The sequence below is a fragment of the Chelonia mydas genome, chromosome 2, assembly GCF_015237465.2.
Source record: "Chelonia mydas isolate rCheMyd1 chromosome 2, rCheMyd1.pri.v2, whole genome shotgun sequence".
In the NCBI taxonomy this organism is placed as follows: domain Eukaryota; kingdom Metazoa; phylum Chordata; order Testudines; family Cheloniidae; genus Chelonia; species Chelonia mydas.
This window is the reverse complement of record NC_057850.1, coordinates 63,468,193-63,483,272: the sequence shown is the minus strand read 5'-3', so window position 1 is coordinate 63,483,272 and position 15,080 is coordinate 63,468,193. Positions and strand designations below refer to the sequence as shown.

The 15,080-nt window shown below is 39.0% G+C and overlaps 1 protein-coding gene across 3 annotated transcripts in view; it reads left to right on the top strand.

The window, feature by feature from the left end:
- CHD7 (chromodomain helicase DNA binding protein 7) overlaps positions 1–15,080 on the top strand; it is a 185,664-nt gene that overhangs the window by 168,430 nt on the left and 2,154 nt on the right. For all 3 annotated transcript variants that reach the window (XM_037892563.2, XM_037892564.2, XM_043539584.1), the window contains 14 exons: positions 3,197–3,286; positions 3,758–3,861; positions 5,270–5,399; positions 5,775–5,847; positions 6,088–6,145; positions 7,339–7,567; positions 7,733–7,941; positions 8,126–8,803; positions 9,592–9,752; positions 11,431–11,658; positions 11,904–12,347; positions 12,977–13,198; positions 13,644–13,784; positions 14,312–14,416. In XM_037892563.2, coding sequence (XP_037748491.1) covers positions 3,197–3,286; positions 3,758–3,861; positions 5,270–5,399; positions 5,775–5,847; positions 6,088–6,145; positions 7,339–7,567; positions 7,733–7,941; positions 8,126–8,803; positions 9,592–9,752; positions 11,431–11,658; positions 11,904–12,347; positions 12,977–13,198; positions 13,644–13,784; positions 14,312–14,416 — 2,872 coding nt within the window. The remainder of the gene's footprint in view (positions 1–3,196; positions 3,287–3,757; positions 3,862–5,269; positions 5,400–5,774; positions 5,848–6,087; positions 6,146–7,338; positions 7,568–7,732; positions 7,942–8,125; positions 8,804–9,591; positions 9,753–11,430; positions 11,659–11,903; positions 12,348–12,976; positions 13,199–13,643; positions 13,785–14,311; positions 14,417–15,080) is intronic.

Genomic DNA, 15,080 nt, shown 5'->3' with positions numbered 1-15,080 from the left:
GCACCTTCTGTTGTACCCAAACATCTGTTCCTTTTGGCCCCTTCTCAGTTTTGCTGCTCTCTTTGCTTGGAACAAAGTTCAACTTCTTGCCTCCCAGGCCTCTGCTTCCTTGTTAATCCTTCTTTAAAATTCAGCCCTTCTGGGAGTTGTTCCAATCTTACTTTTCCCATCAAAATCACAACGTCCATTCGTTCCTGAATCATTCTTCCAAGTCTAGTCTTTCCAAATCTGCAGGGGCAGAGGCTGTCCTATTGGGGTTGTTTTTTTTTTTAAATCTGTCTATTTTGGTACTATGTAAATGTATAATAGGAAGGGACCACCTGAATTCTTTTTGCTTTGCTTTTGTAGCATCTTAGACTACATCTACACTTACGGCATCATGCAGAGTACAGGTACTACATGCAGCTACAAGCCAGAGTGAAAGGCAGGCTGCATCCAGACTTGTCACTGCAGAGTGTAGCTACGTGCTGCAGTGAAAGGCTTCTTTCCCCGCTGCCTCCCTGCTGCCAGAGCCTTTTGGGCTGTAAGTGTAGCTGTAGCTTTAATAGTTGGGTATTTTGTCACTATTCTTTATCATATGCTGGTTCTCGTCCACATCTCAGCTGTGCCTGTTCTGTCCCAGACTTACAACAGGGTTCCCAAACTTTGATCAAAGACCTTGGACCTAATTCTCCTCACCTAAATAAATCCTCTTGTTTTTGTACTGTTACTTTAGCACATGGATATCCATGAATGTTATATACCCGCATTGAAGTTCCACTAAGAGCTTTTTATGACATATGTTGCATGTCGTCTTACTATGTCATGCTATTTAAAAGAAATAATCAGTACTGAAAAGATATTCTTTGGGCATGTCCTTGGAAGATATTCCTTGGACATATTAGGTGTGGAGTGGAGGAGAAGGGGAAAGGCACTTAAGTCAGTTATCAGTTATTTTCAAGATGTTTGCCATGCTAAGATGCCGTTTCTACCTACTGATGAAAATGAATAACAGTATGCAAGTCTGTGGCCTCTGATTCTTCTAAACTGTCACTCAAATCCACTTCGTACCTTCATTTGCCCTTCAAATAACTATTTAGTTCCTGGTTTCAGAGTAGCAGCCATGTTAGTCTGTATTCGCAAAAAGAAAAGGAGTACTTGTGGCATCTTAGAGACTAACAAATTTATTTGAGCATAAGCTTTCGTGAGCTACAGCTCACTTCATCGGATGCATGTAGCTCACGAAAGCTTATGTTCAAATAAATTTGTTAGTCTCTAAGGTCCCACAAGTTCTCCGTTTCTTTTTAATTCCTGCATCACAACTGTCCATTTCAGCCCCCAAATAGATGTCCTGGCCCCTTTCTACATCAATCTATACATCAGAATCCTAGGCTTCAGTAAATTGGTATCATAACACAATTAATAATATCAGAAAAGCTGATGGCAGCACTGGAACTAGGGGAGCTGCCGCGCCCCCCGGGTTTGAAGTCATATCCAGAGCTCACAGCACCCCCACTAAATACATTGTTCCAACACTCCAGAATGGCAGGTCATTATGCAGGATCATTTTCAGTCCCAGTCTTATCCCTTCCCAGATTTGCAGGGGCTGTAGAGGCAACATGTTTAGCTCTGGGTGAAGGGGAGGAAGCTTGTTGCTAACTTGAATGACAAGGATGCCGGGGTGGGAAGCAACCAGAACTGGCTCTATAAGGATCAACATTCTGTCTTTCTCTATGAGAATTGCATGCCATTTTGGTGCATAGGACTTTTGAAAAGGGCAGTGGCATTGCCTGATGAAACCCGTTTTTTTCTCTACTGTCCTCCCCCTCTTCCCTTCGTACTTGGCTTGATACAACAACAGCTATTACCATTTTGTCAATATTATGGCACTCAAGATGATGCAATGCCTATGCAGTCATATGTACATTTCCATGCATGAGCCTGGGAGTGGTCCCTTACAGTGCAAGGATGATGTGAATGCAAGGGTAAGTGGGTGGGAACAGTCTGACACCTGTATACAATTTTTTAAGTTTTTGACACAAGACTCCAACTACAAAATTCCAACTACAACGTACCCCTTGCTACCGTCACAGGACTTCTTTAAATCACATACCCAAAACTGGGTGTTTGCTGCTGCTCCTAATTGCTGGTGAGGTGCTCTCAAAATTGGTGGTGGTTTGAAGTTTTCACATGCAACCTGGTAATCAGATTTCTGCCTCTCTGATCACCCTCACTACTCCAGGAGCAGCAGCAGTTCAACAGTTGGTGTGATGACTTTAGATTCAGCTTGAGAGGGTGGGCTGAGCAATCCATTGTAGTCAGCATTGATGTTACTTCATTAATTGGGCAGCAGGGGGTGTCTTTATTGGGTAAATGTAGTTGAGCACATTTTCCAGGTAGATTTTTGTTGTAAGGAATGCTTTCCTAGCCATCTTGAAAATCCAGTCCCTGCCATTTCCAGTTGTCTAAACTTTGACTGTGAATACTTGATAATGGTTCAAAAATTATCTGTAGCATTTCAGAGTTGAGACAGAGGAAACCTGAATAACTAAAGTTCCATGTTCTACAAGCAGTTATGTACATGCACAGGTAAAATAAAATAGCAGTCTGAATACGAAAGTGTAAAAATAGCTAATATCTCCTAAGGGAAATGGGTGGGATTTTGGTTTTTTCATTCTCTGAAGCAAAAAGTTGTATAATCTGAAAAACCTGACATTCCATATTGAGGGTTTATGGTAAGGTAGTAAAACCAGATTTTATATCTCGTTTATTCCTACAACTTCTGATGTGCTTCCAAAAATGGTATTAAGGCAGCAGCTGAGGAAATTTTATGAGATAATGAAGCAGAACAGTTACTGAAAGCCATCTGCTCAGTTGTTTACAAACTTGCTTCAATACTTCAGAGGCAGTGGTAGAGTACGTGTTTAAACTTCACAAGCTGCACTAGGTAGAACTAAATGAAATGCGCCTGGACTGGGTTGAGCTCGATCCCTCTCTGTGCAGTGTAAGCGGTTGCCAGGCAGGCCTGTTGGAAGCCAGCAGAAAGCACCACACAGAGGTGATTATGTGCCACCATCTGTCACGCTTCAAGCCTACCATACAGCATGGCTAATCAGCCTTGGCAGGATGATGGATGAACAGCAGCAGCTGCCAAAAGCCACTGTTGGCAAACAGTCCTGAAGTTAAGAACTTTTTTCCCCTCTGCCTTCCTCTCCAGGGTCCTGCTGCGTGTCCGCATGCTGTACTATCTAAGACAAGAAGTTATAGGGGACCAAGCAGACAAGATCTTAGAGGGTGCTGACTCAAGGTTAGTGCAAGTGCAGGCTTATTCTTTGCTTTGTAACACGGAATAATATAATCTGAAAATACTGTAATGTGATATTTAAAGACCTTCATAATCCATCAATTTACACCTCCATTTTCAAGCAACTTGATAAATCATTAAGTACTGGATATTTGGGGGCAAAGGGTGACAAATGGGATTTTGAACTTTGTATTGGAGGATTATTCACTCACTGCTTAAACAATGAATATGTTTTTAAAGTTAACATTAAAAAGCTTAAATGAATTACATTTGGACAGTCTTTGAGCATTACACCCCAAAATTCCTACAATTGGACCATTTTTTAAATTATTTTCAGAAATCTTGATTTCAGATTTGTTCCAAGAAATGTATGTTTGCTGAATAGTTTTAAACACGTCACTTTAATGCATATAGGGGTGTGGTGCCTTGTCCTTCAATAGTCGTTTTTTAAAAAATGTATACCTGTCTTTACAGTGAAGTAGATGTGTGGATACCTGAACCATTCCATGCTGAGGTTCCTACAGACTGGTGGGATAAAGAAGCTGATAAATCCCTCTTAATTGGAGTATTCAAACATGGTAAGTGATGTCTCACTCTGAGCAAAATGTAGTTGTAAGGCTTTCTGTGTGTAAAACTATTCAGTCATAATATTAACAAGTATAGTTCCAAAGAACTGTTGGCTTCTATCTCCTTTTTTCCCCCTTGTATTAAAAAATCTAATATGAGTTGTAAATATCAGATGCTGTTTTTAAATGTTTGCAGAACATTTGAGAAGAAAACATTACTTTCTTGGCTGTAAATAAAACAAAACCATATTTGTTTTAATAATAGCCGAGCAATACTATAGATCTCCATAAACTTTGCTTCCAGCACTGCTTCACTTGCTAACTCTGCCAGCCAGTGTCAAAGTGGACGGTGGGCTTAACCTCTGCTATTAATCTGTACAAGTGCCTCCTGGGCTTTGTTCCAAGCAATATTTCACAAATGTCAGTGCTGAGAACTCCCGGCTCCCTTGAGTGGGATGCAGCCTTGTTAACTTTGAAAGGCTGGGGATGCAGAGCTGGCATGATATATACAGTGAGCGATTCCTGATTATAATCCCAATTCTCTGGAGGTCGCAGAGGTATTCTCAGCAGCCCAGCCTGACTAAAGGGGAGAATGATGGCTTATAAAACCTTTCATGATTACAGTTTGGCTTGAGGCTCTACAGCAGTTAGGAGCAGTGTGTTGTAGTACAAATCCTAATTGAATTGTGCTGTTCTGCCTATGTACAGCAGCTCAGTTTTGTGGGCTCAGCTGAGGCAAGTCTCGTCTAAAAATCATTTTCCTGCAGTGCACTGTTGGGATCTGCCATTTTCCATCTAGTCAACTTGGGCAGTAAAAAAAGCAAACAGCAGTTTGAAAACTATAGAGGGAACAGTGTCATCTTACTGACATGCATCATCCTAAACCTAATAAGACAGGTTCGCTGGCCTTGCGTACAACCCATGTATGCAGCATTTTTTCAGCTATAATGCGGGTTCCGGCAGGGCCAGAGCTATAGAAAGAGCGGGAGGTGGGGGGTGAAGGAGGAGGGGGTTGAATGTGGAGAACTGCTGCAGAGGTCATAAAGTAACCAGTAAGATGCTTTTCATGTGTCATATAAAATTGGATATTGAAGAAAAGCCTTGAATATCTTCCTGTTTAGTGTTTGCTATTGGTTTAAAATGTTTTCACATTAGTACTTTTTATATTGGCCAAGTTACCCATACGAGAATATTTTGTTACATGACTAGAAAGAAAATAATTTCTAGGATTCTGAGTATCTTTATGAAACAGTTTGATTCAAGTCATGGTGATGATGAGGAAGAGATTTGTTTTATGAAAGTAAATCATGTACCATTTGTCCTTATAACATAAATCATTCTGTTCAGTTGTGGTGTGATTTTTCTTTTCTTTTCTTTTTTTTTCTCTTCCCTTCCCCGCCTTCTACTGCACCCCATACAGGCTATGAGAAGTACAATTCTATGAGAGCTGACCCTTCGCTGTGCTTTCTGGAACGGGTTGGTATGCCTGATGCCAAGGCCATAGCTGCTGAACAGAGAGGGACAGATATGTTAGCAGATGGTGGTGATGGGTAAGAAGGATATTTATAAATAAATAATAAACTGATTTTAATAAAATAAGTGCTGTATATATTGGCGTGAGTTCACTTATTGTGTTTACATCTAACTTGAGGATACTAAGTGATAATGTATTAGTTAATACAGTGTAAAAAATACTTCAAACTAGTATTTTCAGAGAAGCAGATAAATTGAGACAGGTGAACTTGAAACATATTTGTGTATTAATACATCATCACAAATGGATGCTTGGTTGTTGTTTTTTCATACTTGTTCGATTTTTGTCACTTCTTTTTTGAGACCAATAACATCAGTAATATGTGTTGTTTTGGGAAAAATACTTGAGTTCTGTTCTGATAACTATTCTTATCATTTTAAATTTTGTGTAGAGGAGAGTTTGACAGAGAGGATGAAGATCCAGAATATAAACCAACCAGAACTCCTTTCAAGGATGAAATTGATGTAAGAACCTCAATGTAGTAATGCACATGTGTAATGCTGACATTCAGTGCCTATGTTAAAATGTTCTTAGAATGATGTTTAATTACAAAAGTTCACAAGCTACCAGATAAAACACATTTGCGACAATCATACTTTGCTGCTAGTTTTTTGTTTGTTTGTTTTGGAAGATGGCCCTTTTTCCTCTAAAAGATAAAGCACAACTGAAACCTAAAACTAAAATAACTCTTGTCTTCCTCAAAGGAATTTGCAAACTCACCTCCAGAAGATAAAGAAGAATCCATAGAGAGCCACACGACAAGTAAGGGTCTTGTGAAAGTGAAAAGGGAGGGGCTAATGCAAACTACCTGTTTGTTTGATATCTATATTAATGCCAATACTTTGTACTAGCTTGGTCCTTTTGGACAAATCTGTGTTAAAACTTTTTAGTGCTTAGAAAAGCCAAATCTTTCAGAGTCTTAGATCAGGGGTTCCCAAATTTCATTGCACCACAACCCCCCTCTAACAACAAAAATTACTTCACAACCCCAGGAGCGGGGACTGAAGCCTGAGCCCACCTGAGCCTCACTGCCCCAGGTTGGGGGACCAAAGCCCGAGCCTCACCACTCTGGGCAGGGAGGTGAAAGATGAAGCTCAAGGGCTTCAGTCCCAGGCACGGGCCCTGCAACCTGAGCCCCGCTGTCCAGGGCTGAAGCCCTTGGGCTTTGGCCATGGGCAGTGGGGCTCAGGCTTCAGCCCTGGGCCCCCCCAAGTCTAAATCAGCCTTGGTGACCCCATTCAAAGGGGGTTGCGACCCCCTTTGGGATCCTGACGCACAGTTTGAGAAGCGTTGGCTTAGATCTTTCCATTAATTCTTAACTACTTGTGAACCATCCCACTTTATTATGTGCCTTGTTCAGTTTCTGATTACACAGTGGGGTTTATGGGATGATCAAAAAAAAAACCCTGTATATTTCAGATATGAAAGTCTAGCCATTGATATTTTTCCAGTGGATAATATTGAAATAATTTAAGAAGTTTTTCTCTGTAGTGAGGAAGCTTGCCAAGTGTAAGAGAGTGAAAAATAATAAGATGGGAAATCGTAAACTTAAGTGTTTTGTCATAAGGGACTGAATAACTTTAGTACATATGTTTAGAGATCTATCGCATTAACTTTACTCTCTAATGTAAATCTCTTGATGTCACAAAAAAGTCAATAAGGAAGGTGCATGTGATAGAAATATTAGGAATCAGAGGAAGGCAGGTGGCTATACATAAATCTGACAAATGCTTGTGTAACTTTCTGAGGTAGGTTTTTTACTAATCCTATCTATTCCTCCCTTTCAAACAAAAATAGTTATTCCCAATTTTTATTTATTTCACTTCTAGAGTAATGAAGTATACTTTCACCTTACAAAATTAGAATCCTGTTTAGTCATAAAGACGTTTGACATGCCTAATGTTATCCTTACAATACACATTTTTACTTTTACTTTTTACTTTTCTGTTCTCTAGGCAAGCACAGTGAAAGCAATGCTGAGTTAGGCCAACTCTACTGGCCCACCACTTCAACGCTGACTACCCGTCTGCGTCGCCTCATTACTGCCTATCAGCGCAGCTATAAAAGGCAACAAATGAGGCAAGAGGCACTAATGAAGACGGACCGACGGAGACGTCGGCCTAGGGAGGAAGTGAGAGCACTAGAAGCAGAAAGAGAAGCTATAATAACTGAAAAACGTCAAAAGTGAGTTTAAGATTTCTTCCCCCAAATGCCAGAGGAGGATATCTATGAAAATGTATGTTGCCATCACTTCAGTTTTGCTTTGGATGAATAGTTTATATTTGGGGACTTCAGGTGCATCTAAACTGTTGTCAGGCCTTGTTCTAACTATTATTTTTTGCACTCTAGATGGACAAGAAGAGAAGAAGCGGATTTTTATCGTGTAGTGTCTACTTTTGGGATTATTTTTGACCCTATGAAACAGCAGTTTGACTGGAACCAGTTCAGAGCTTTTGCTAGGCTCGATAAGAAGTCCGATGAAAGTTTGGAGAAGTACTTCAATTGTTTTGTGACTATGTGCAGGCGAGTATGCCGAATGCCAGCCAAACCAGATGAAGGTAAGTTTATAATAATAAAAATCCACATGAATAACTTACTCTGTTAAAATCAAGAGACCAATCCTGTTGAAACAGGATTAGATAATAAAACGTAGTAACTGGAAAAATTACAAACTTTGTAATTTTTAAAAACCAACTCATATATTCAATCAGGTTAAACAATGAAAATCCAATTTTGTTACAGAACCACCTGATCTTTCCACCATGATTGAGCCAATCACAGAGGAGCGTGCGTCTAGAACTTTATATCGCATAGAACTGTTACGGAAAATCCGTGAGCAGGTTCTCCATCACCCTCAGTTGGGGGAGAGGCTAAAATTGTGCCAGCCAAGCTTGGATCTGCCAGAGTGGTGGGAGTGTGGTAAACATGACAAAGACTTACTGATTGGTGCTGCTAAACATGGAGTCAGTAGAACAGATTATCACATCCTGAATGACCCTGAACTCTCTTTTCTTGATGCCCACAGAAATTTTGCTCAAAACAGAGGGGCAGGTAATGCAAGTAGTGTGTCTTCACTAAACCCACTGGGTGCTGGCTGCAGTCAAACGCCCCCTATTGTTCCATCCACACCAGTACAAGACGACAAGGCTACAGAACAAGCTGAGTCTAAAATTGAGGGGTCTGAAAATTCAGCAGCCAAAGAAAAGTCTGATATTAAAGAGGAGACAGATATTACAGAAAAAGGCATTAAGCAGGAATGTGATGCTGAGGCTGAGCCTGGACCTGTTAAATGTGAAAGGAAAGCTATAGAAATGAGTACAGATGTAGATCCAAAATCTATTTCTGAAAAAGGTTCAGAAGAGGACGAAGAGGAGAAACTTGATGATGATGACAAATCAGAAGAGTCCTCCCAACCTGAAGGTAATGCACACAGAAATGATTTGACTAACATAGAACAGTCATGAAGCTAATGTTAAAAGTTGTGCCAGCTGATGGTTGGCATCCAAGGAGCCGTTATGGCAGCTGAGGACTGGACAGATGCATCTGCTCCCCAGCCACTCTCCCTAGGCCAATGGTCCAGATAGGGTGGTGTAAGAGCAGCTACAACAGCCCTGTGTCACCTGGGGATTCCCCCACAGCAGGTCAATATCAAGATAGCTAATTGAGCCAATAATATAGGCCCTTGGCACCATCAGAGCACAGAGAGGCTGTAGAAGGGCCAAGGATATGCCTCAACAATTATTCAATAAGTGTCTAAATTACAAGCATTACTGTGCCTCAAGATTATCAATCTTACTTTTTAGTTACTGTTTTAAAATCTTTCAGTAGAAACCTGAAATCCTTCTCTGAAAGGGTTAACAAAATGTTATATTAAATTCTACTTTTTTCGCCCTGAAATGCTAATAGTTTGACCTCTGCAAGGTTTCAGTCAGCGTTTTATAGCAGAAGAATTTAAGTTAGTGGTTTTCTTCAGTAGGGTATGGAAAGCTCCTCTGGAAAAAGAATAGTGTTTATGCCAAATGTTACTCAACTCTGAAGCTGCAACATGACTAATCCGCATGACAAAAAGACCAAAAATTTTTTGTCGAATTTTGTTCTTAAAAAAAAAAAAAGTGTACCTTTCTCCTCTACATTCCACATTTCAACCAAAGATTTTGAGTTAGGATTGGTTTGTTTCTAGCTAATACTTGGTGATTGTTATTCCTCAGCAGGAACAGTTTCTCAGGGTAAGAATTTTGATGAAGAAAGCAATGCATCTATGAGCACTGCAAGGGATGAAACCCGTGATGGATTCTATTTGGAAGATGGAGATCCTTCAGTCGCTCAGTTGCTTCATGAGAGAACGTTTGCCTTTTCTTTCTGGCCTAAGGTTGGTTCATGATTGAGTGGTACCTTCCTCAGTATGAATAGAATATGGAAAACTTCCTGCTTTATTTCATGAATAGTCTTTCACTTTTGCAGAATGTCTGTTTCTCTAACATTCACAACATATTTTATTAGTGGTCTAAGAGAGACCTAGGAAGTTTATGAAATAAGGTTGTAAATTTCAGTTTCTTTCAGAGTAGGCAGAGGAAAAAGTAGGAGTTACATTAAGTTCTTTGGTACAGACTGGTAAAATGCATTATTTTTCTCTCAAACTATATATTCTTATGTCAACAGAGTCACACTTTCGTTGATAGAAGCAAATGTATGACCTTGATTTATAGGTTTCATCTGCAGAGGCTCCTATAGTGTTAAGAGCAGAGGTTTGGAAGATCACCATTTATGTTGGGGGTGAAGAGATTGTAGAGAGAGCATACGAATGACCTACTTGTTCCAAACCATTATATAATGTTGACAGATGTAATTGTATTAAGGTTTCCTGTAAACGTAAGCAGCAACTGTAGATGAAGTTTTATCTTGTATTTTATTTTTGTAACAATGCAGAAAATTATTTAATAGGAAACATCTATAAAACAGTGATTTTGTGATAAATCCTTATAAATTTGTTTCCCGGTTTTGCAAAGAGGGTAGGGAGAGAAATAAAGTAGTAATAGTCTTAAGCTTACTAATCACCATAACAGGGCCATCTGGTTTAGAAACAAAACTTGCTCTAATAGGCTTATTCCTGGGGAAAGCAGGCAGTCTGCTGCAGCTGCTGAGACTTGCTAGTGGCTTTTGCAGTGTTCTGCTGTTCAGGAAGCTAAAGGACGATCCTATTCCCCCTAATCGGCAGTATTTTTCATATAGTGTTTTTCAGTATATTTCAAGCAAGCTAGAATACAAAATCATTGAATACTGAAATGGAAAAATCAAGTGATCCTTCTTTTTCATTTCATAAAATAATTTTAGAAAACATTAAAAATGCTAAAATCAGCTATTGCTAGATTCAGAAAGTTTCACCAAAGGAGTTTAAAGGTTCATAGTAACATATGCTTTTAATCTGTGTAAATTCTAAGTAAACTAAACTGTACTTAGATTTTTTTTTAATGTACACGCTTCAATGAAATTTGAAGTGATGATGGGTGTGGAATGAAAATTGACGTTCATTAGATGTCCCTAGGTTGGTGCCCGTTTCATAATGTTGAACTTTATTACTAGTGACGCTAATGAGGAACCAATTCCTGGGACAGAATTGCAGAATCCAGCCTGCTGGATTTGAAATACCATCGCTTTAAGATACTGATTGCAAATATTTTAATTCTCCTGTCCTAACCGATGGTTTTGCTGAACAACTGAAGTTTAGCATTATGTAAACAATAGTGAGTGCTTTGTAAACGTGTCAACTAGTGTAATATTTCTTTATAGAAAACGAGTTTCCCCCAACACACGCTTTAGTTTTAAACGATGAAAAGTAACTTCATCTCTCTCCACCATAATTCTCAACATGTGAACTGTTTTATTTAGACAACTAGTTTATTTTCTGGTTGGTAAGCGTTCTGTTAAATATTTTTGCTTGTATTTCTCAAGTATTCCAGGCTATTAAACTGTGCAGTTGTGCTTAGTCTGACTGAGTTTAAATGACTGCTTTCACACCAAATGTTCATTATATACTCTCCTTTATGCAGGACCGAGTAATGATCAACCGATTAGACAACATCTGTGAAGCAGTGCTAAAAGGGAAGTGGCCAGTAAATAGGCGCCAGATGTTTGATTTCCAGGGGCTCATACCTGGCTATACTCCGACAGCTGTGGACAGCCCTCTACAGAAAAGGAGCTTTGCAGAGCTCTCCATGGTTGGTCAAGCCAGCATCAGTGGCAGTGAAGATATCTCTGCTTCTCCTCAGTTATCAAAGGCAAGTTGGATCCTTCTGGTTACATTATAGAAAAAGGAACCTCATTTTGCATGTTAAGTAACTGGGGGGCGGGAAGATTAAAAGAAAAATAGGCTGCTTTAAACTGCTTTATTGAATAAAATGAGGCCTTTCTGTCTTTTAAAATGTTTGTGCAATCTGTCTCTCGTATGGTCAAGTGGGCCATCAGATTTTTTCTAACATTCTAACAGCTTTATTGGTAATTAGAAATGCTCATTTTTTATTAGGAAGATGCACTCAATTTATCAGTCCCACGTCAGCGGAGGAGGAGACGGAGAAAGATTGAAATTGAGGCTGAGAGAGCGGCCAAGAGGAGAAATCTTATGGAAATGGTTGCCCAGTTACGAGAGTCTCAGGTGGTCTCAGAAAATGGACAAGAAAAAGTTGTAGATTTATCAAAGGCCTCACGAGAGGCAACAAGTTCTACCTCAAATTTTTCATCTGTTACTTCTAAGTTTATCTTGCCTAATGTCTCCACACCAGTGTCTGATGCCTTTAAAACTCAAATGGAGTTGCTGCAAGCAGGTCTTTCACGCACACCCACAAGGCATCTACTAAATGGTTCTTTAATGGATGGAGAACCGCCCATGAAGAGGAGGAGAGGAAGGAGGAAAAATGTAGAAGGGCTTGATCTATTGTTTATGAGCAACAAACGGACATCGCTGACTGTTGTAAGAGAGCAGTATTTTTTTCTGTTTGTTCCTCTGTATCTATTACTCTAGGTATCTGAGTTTAAAGTGCTATTGTAGTCAAAATTATTGGGTAGAAATTTCCTCTTTTTACTACGTCCATCAGCTCCTCGTTCATATTCGGAGCTATATTTTCTTCAGTTATTGACCAAAATGTTATGCATTTCAAATTAAGCACTTTTAACTGTGACAAATGACAACGTTGTTATATGTAATATTCACCTCTTAAATAGTAACTACAAACTTCACTCTTCACAAAAACCTTACAGGTGCACTGAGAAAATGGAATTCCAGTTTGAGGTTTTACTGAATACTAATTATGGTGAAAAGAGGAAAGATCAGGGACTCTGCATTTGGAACAGCTAGAAAATAGTCTTGAAACTGGGCTTTTGGGCTATAATGTGCACTTGTAAAATAATCGCTAAACTTCCCAAATGTCCTTAATGTTACAATATTGCTTTCTATGGTAAGATTTATTCAAACACCTTTAATAGTCTAGGGAGATTCTCTGATGGATAAGCTCTGATTTTAGCTAGTCATTTTGGGAAATCACTTATCCCAGGTAATATTCCTTAAACGAGAAAATTCATAGCTGCATCAATTTTATGCAGGAGGATGCAGAAGTGACCAAAGTATTTGAAGACGATATGGAGACCCCACCAGCAAGAAACATTCCATCTCCTGGACAACTGGACCCAGACACTCGGATCCCTGTAATTAACTTAGAGGATGGGACCAGGCTGGTAGGAGAGGATGCTCCTAAAAACAAGGATTTAATTGAATGGCTTAAATCACATCCTACCTATACTGTTGATATGCCAAGTTATGTACCAGTAAGTAGATGTTACATATAAAACTATAGCTTATATCAAATTAGTGTGGCTTTAAGGCTTAAAGAAATTGAAGCAAATTTCTTGAAAGAGATTGTGAAGACCAGGCATACTTATTTAGTGTCTGATGCTACGTCCTGTTGAAGTCAGTCATAGTTTTCTCCTAGACTTCATTGAAAATGGGACCCATAGGTTGTTATTTTAACTTCATTTTTATATTTACATTTAACAGCGATGTGTGTATTGGAAAATATACATCAAATGGTGCAGAATGTTTGTTTCCCTCTGGCAAAAAAGGGATAAGATTTTTGAGAAAATCTTAAAGAAAGGAAATTGGCTATATACAGTCCTAAAAAATTTTGTTGCAATGAGTTGGTTGAAGAGTTATTTCTTTTGACCGGAAAATGGAAAAACCTAAAGCAATACATTTTATGTTTTTTCCTTTTAGAAGAGTGCAGATGTGCTGTTTTCCCCATTTCAGAAGCCGAAGCAAAAACGACACAGATGTCGAAACCCTAATAAATTGGATATAAACACGTTGACAGGAGAAGAGAGGGTACCCGTTGTAAATAAACGAAATGGAAAGAAGGTAATACTTCAACTAGTCCTCTACTCTGCTAGAGCCGTTTCAGAGCATCTCTGGCACCCAGGAAGCAAGTCTTTCATGCCAAGATGATTTAGGGGGCCTGCAGCCTCCCCCCCCCACCAATTTACATCTCTTTTAGCTAGTGGGTGAATAATTTGCTGAACAATTTGTTTGACTTCTTTGTCAAATTTTTAAAATGAAATATTTAACTAACTTTTTAAATTATTGACTCTGCTTGAGTTACAAATATTAATTCAAAAATAATCAGACTTCCAACTAGTATCTAAGGGCTTGTCTATACAGACAGTTAGTACACACCATGCTAGAACACTATAGATTTACACCCAAGCTTGCCCCACATGAAATCTCAGCAAAGACATGACCTAAGATGGACAGTATCCCTTAATCACCTCTGAATTGCACCACTAAAAGCCACTATAACCTCCTTTTAGAAAATAAAATTAATCTACCGCATATGAAATGTGTGCATTGTTTCATTCTTTAAAAGAGTCATTAATGTTTGTAATTAGATGGGTGGAGCTATGGCCCCTCCAATGAAGGACCTGCCAAGGTGGTTGGAAGAAAATCCTGAATTTGCTGTTGCTCCAGACTGGACTGATATTGTTAAGCAGTCTGTAAGTATAAGACTCAGTTGTGTTCCATTTAAAGTTTATTTGCAAAAAGAAATCAACACTGTATACATTTTCCCCACATAGGTATTGACTGTTAAGCCTTTAGCCTGTAGCTTGTTTTGAACTAAGGAAATATTAGTGGCAGGATGGGGTTATCCGGCATTTGGGAGAGGATGATAGAAACATGCGTGGGATTGCAGTAGATCGTGCACTAGTGGCTACCTTGAACATTTATTATACATTAAGGTTTTTTCATAGTCATATAAATATGAGTGACTGCTAAATACAAATACTCATTCACTAATTGAATATGAATCAAATAATGGTCACATCCATATAAGAAATGGATTCTTCAATTGACGCATATTGGTATCAACCAACATCCAGAGATTAACTTTTCCGGCTGTTCATTTTAAAAGATTGGTCTGAAGCAGAAGCAAGCAACGCTGCAAATACTCATTTATTCTGTTAAAGTGTAGGGTAATGCCCAGCTGATAAACAGTAGTTCAGTAGAAACAGAAAAACCGTGACCAGCGTGTAATTGCAGTGTTTTCATCGTATTTTAATTGAATTTGGTGAGCAGTCTGTGAAATGTGTGTGTCACAGGTCTGATTCTATTCAGGATGTTTTGTCCTATCATTGTGATGATATGTATAAAATTAGCATT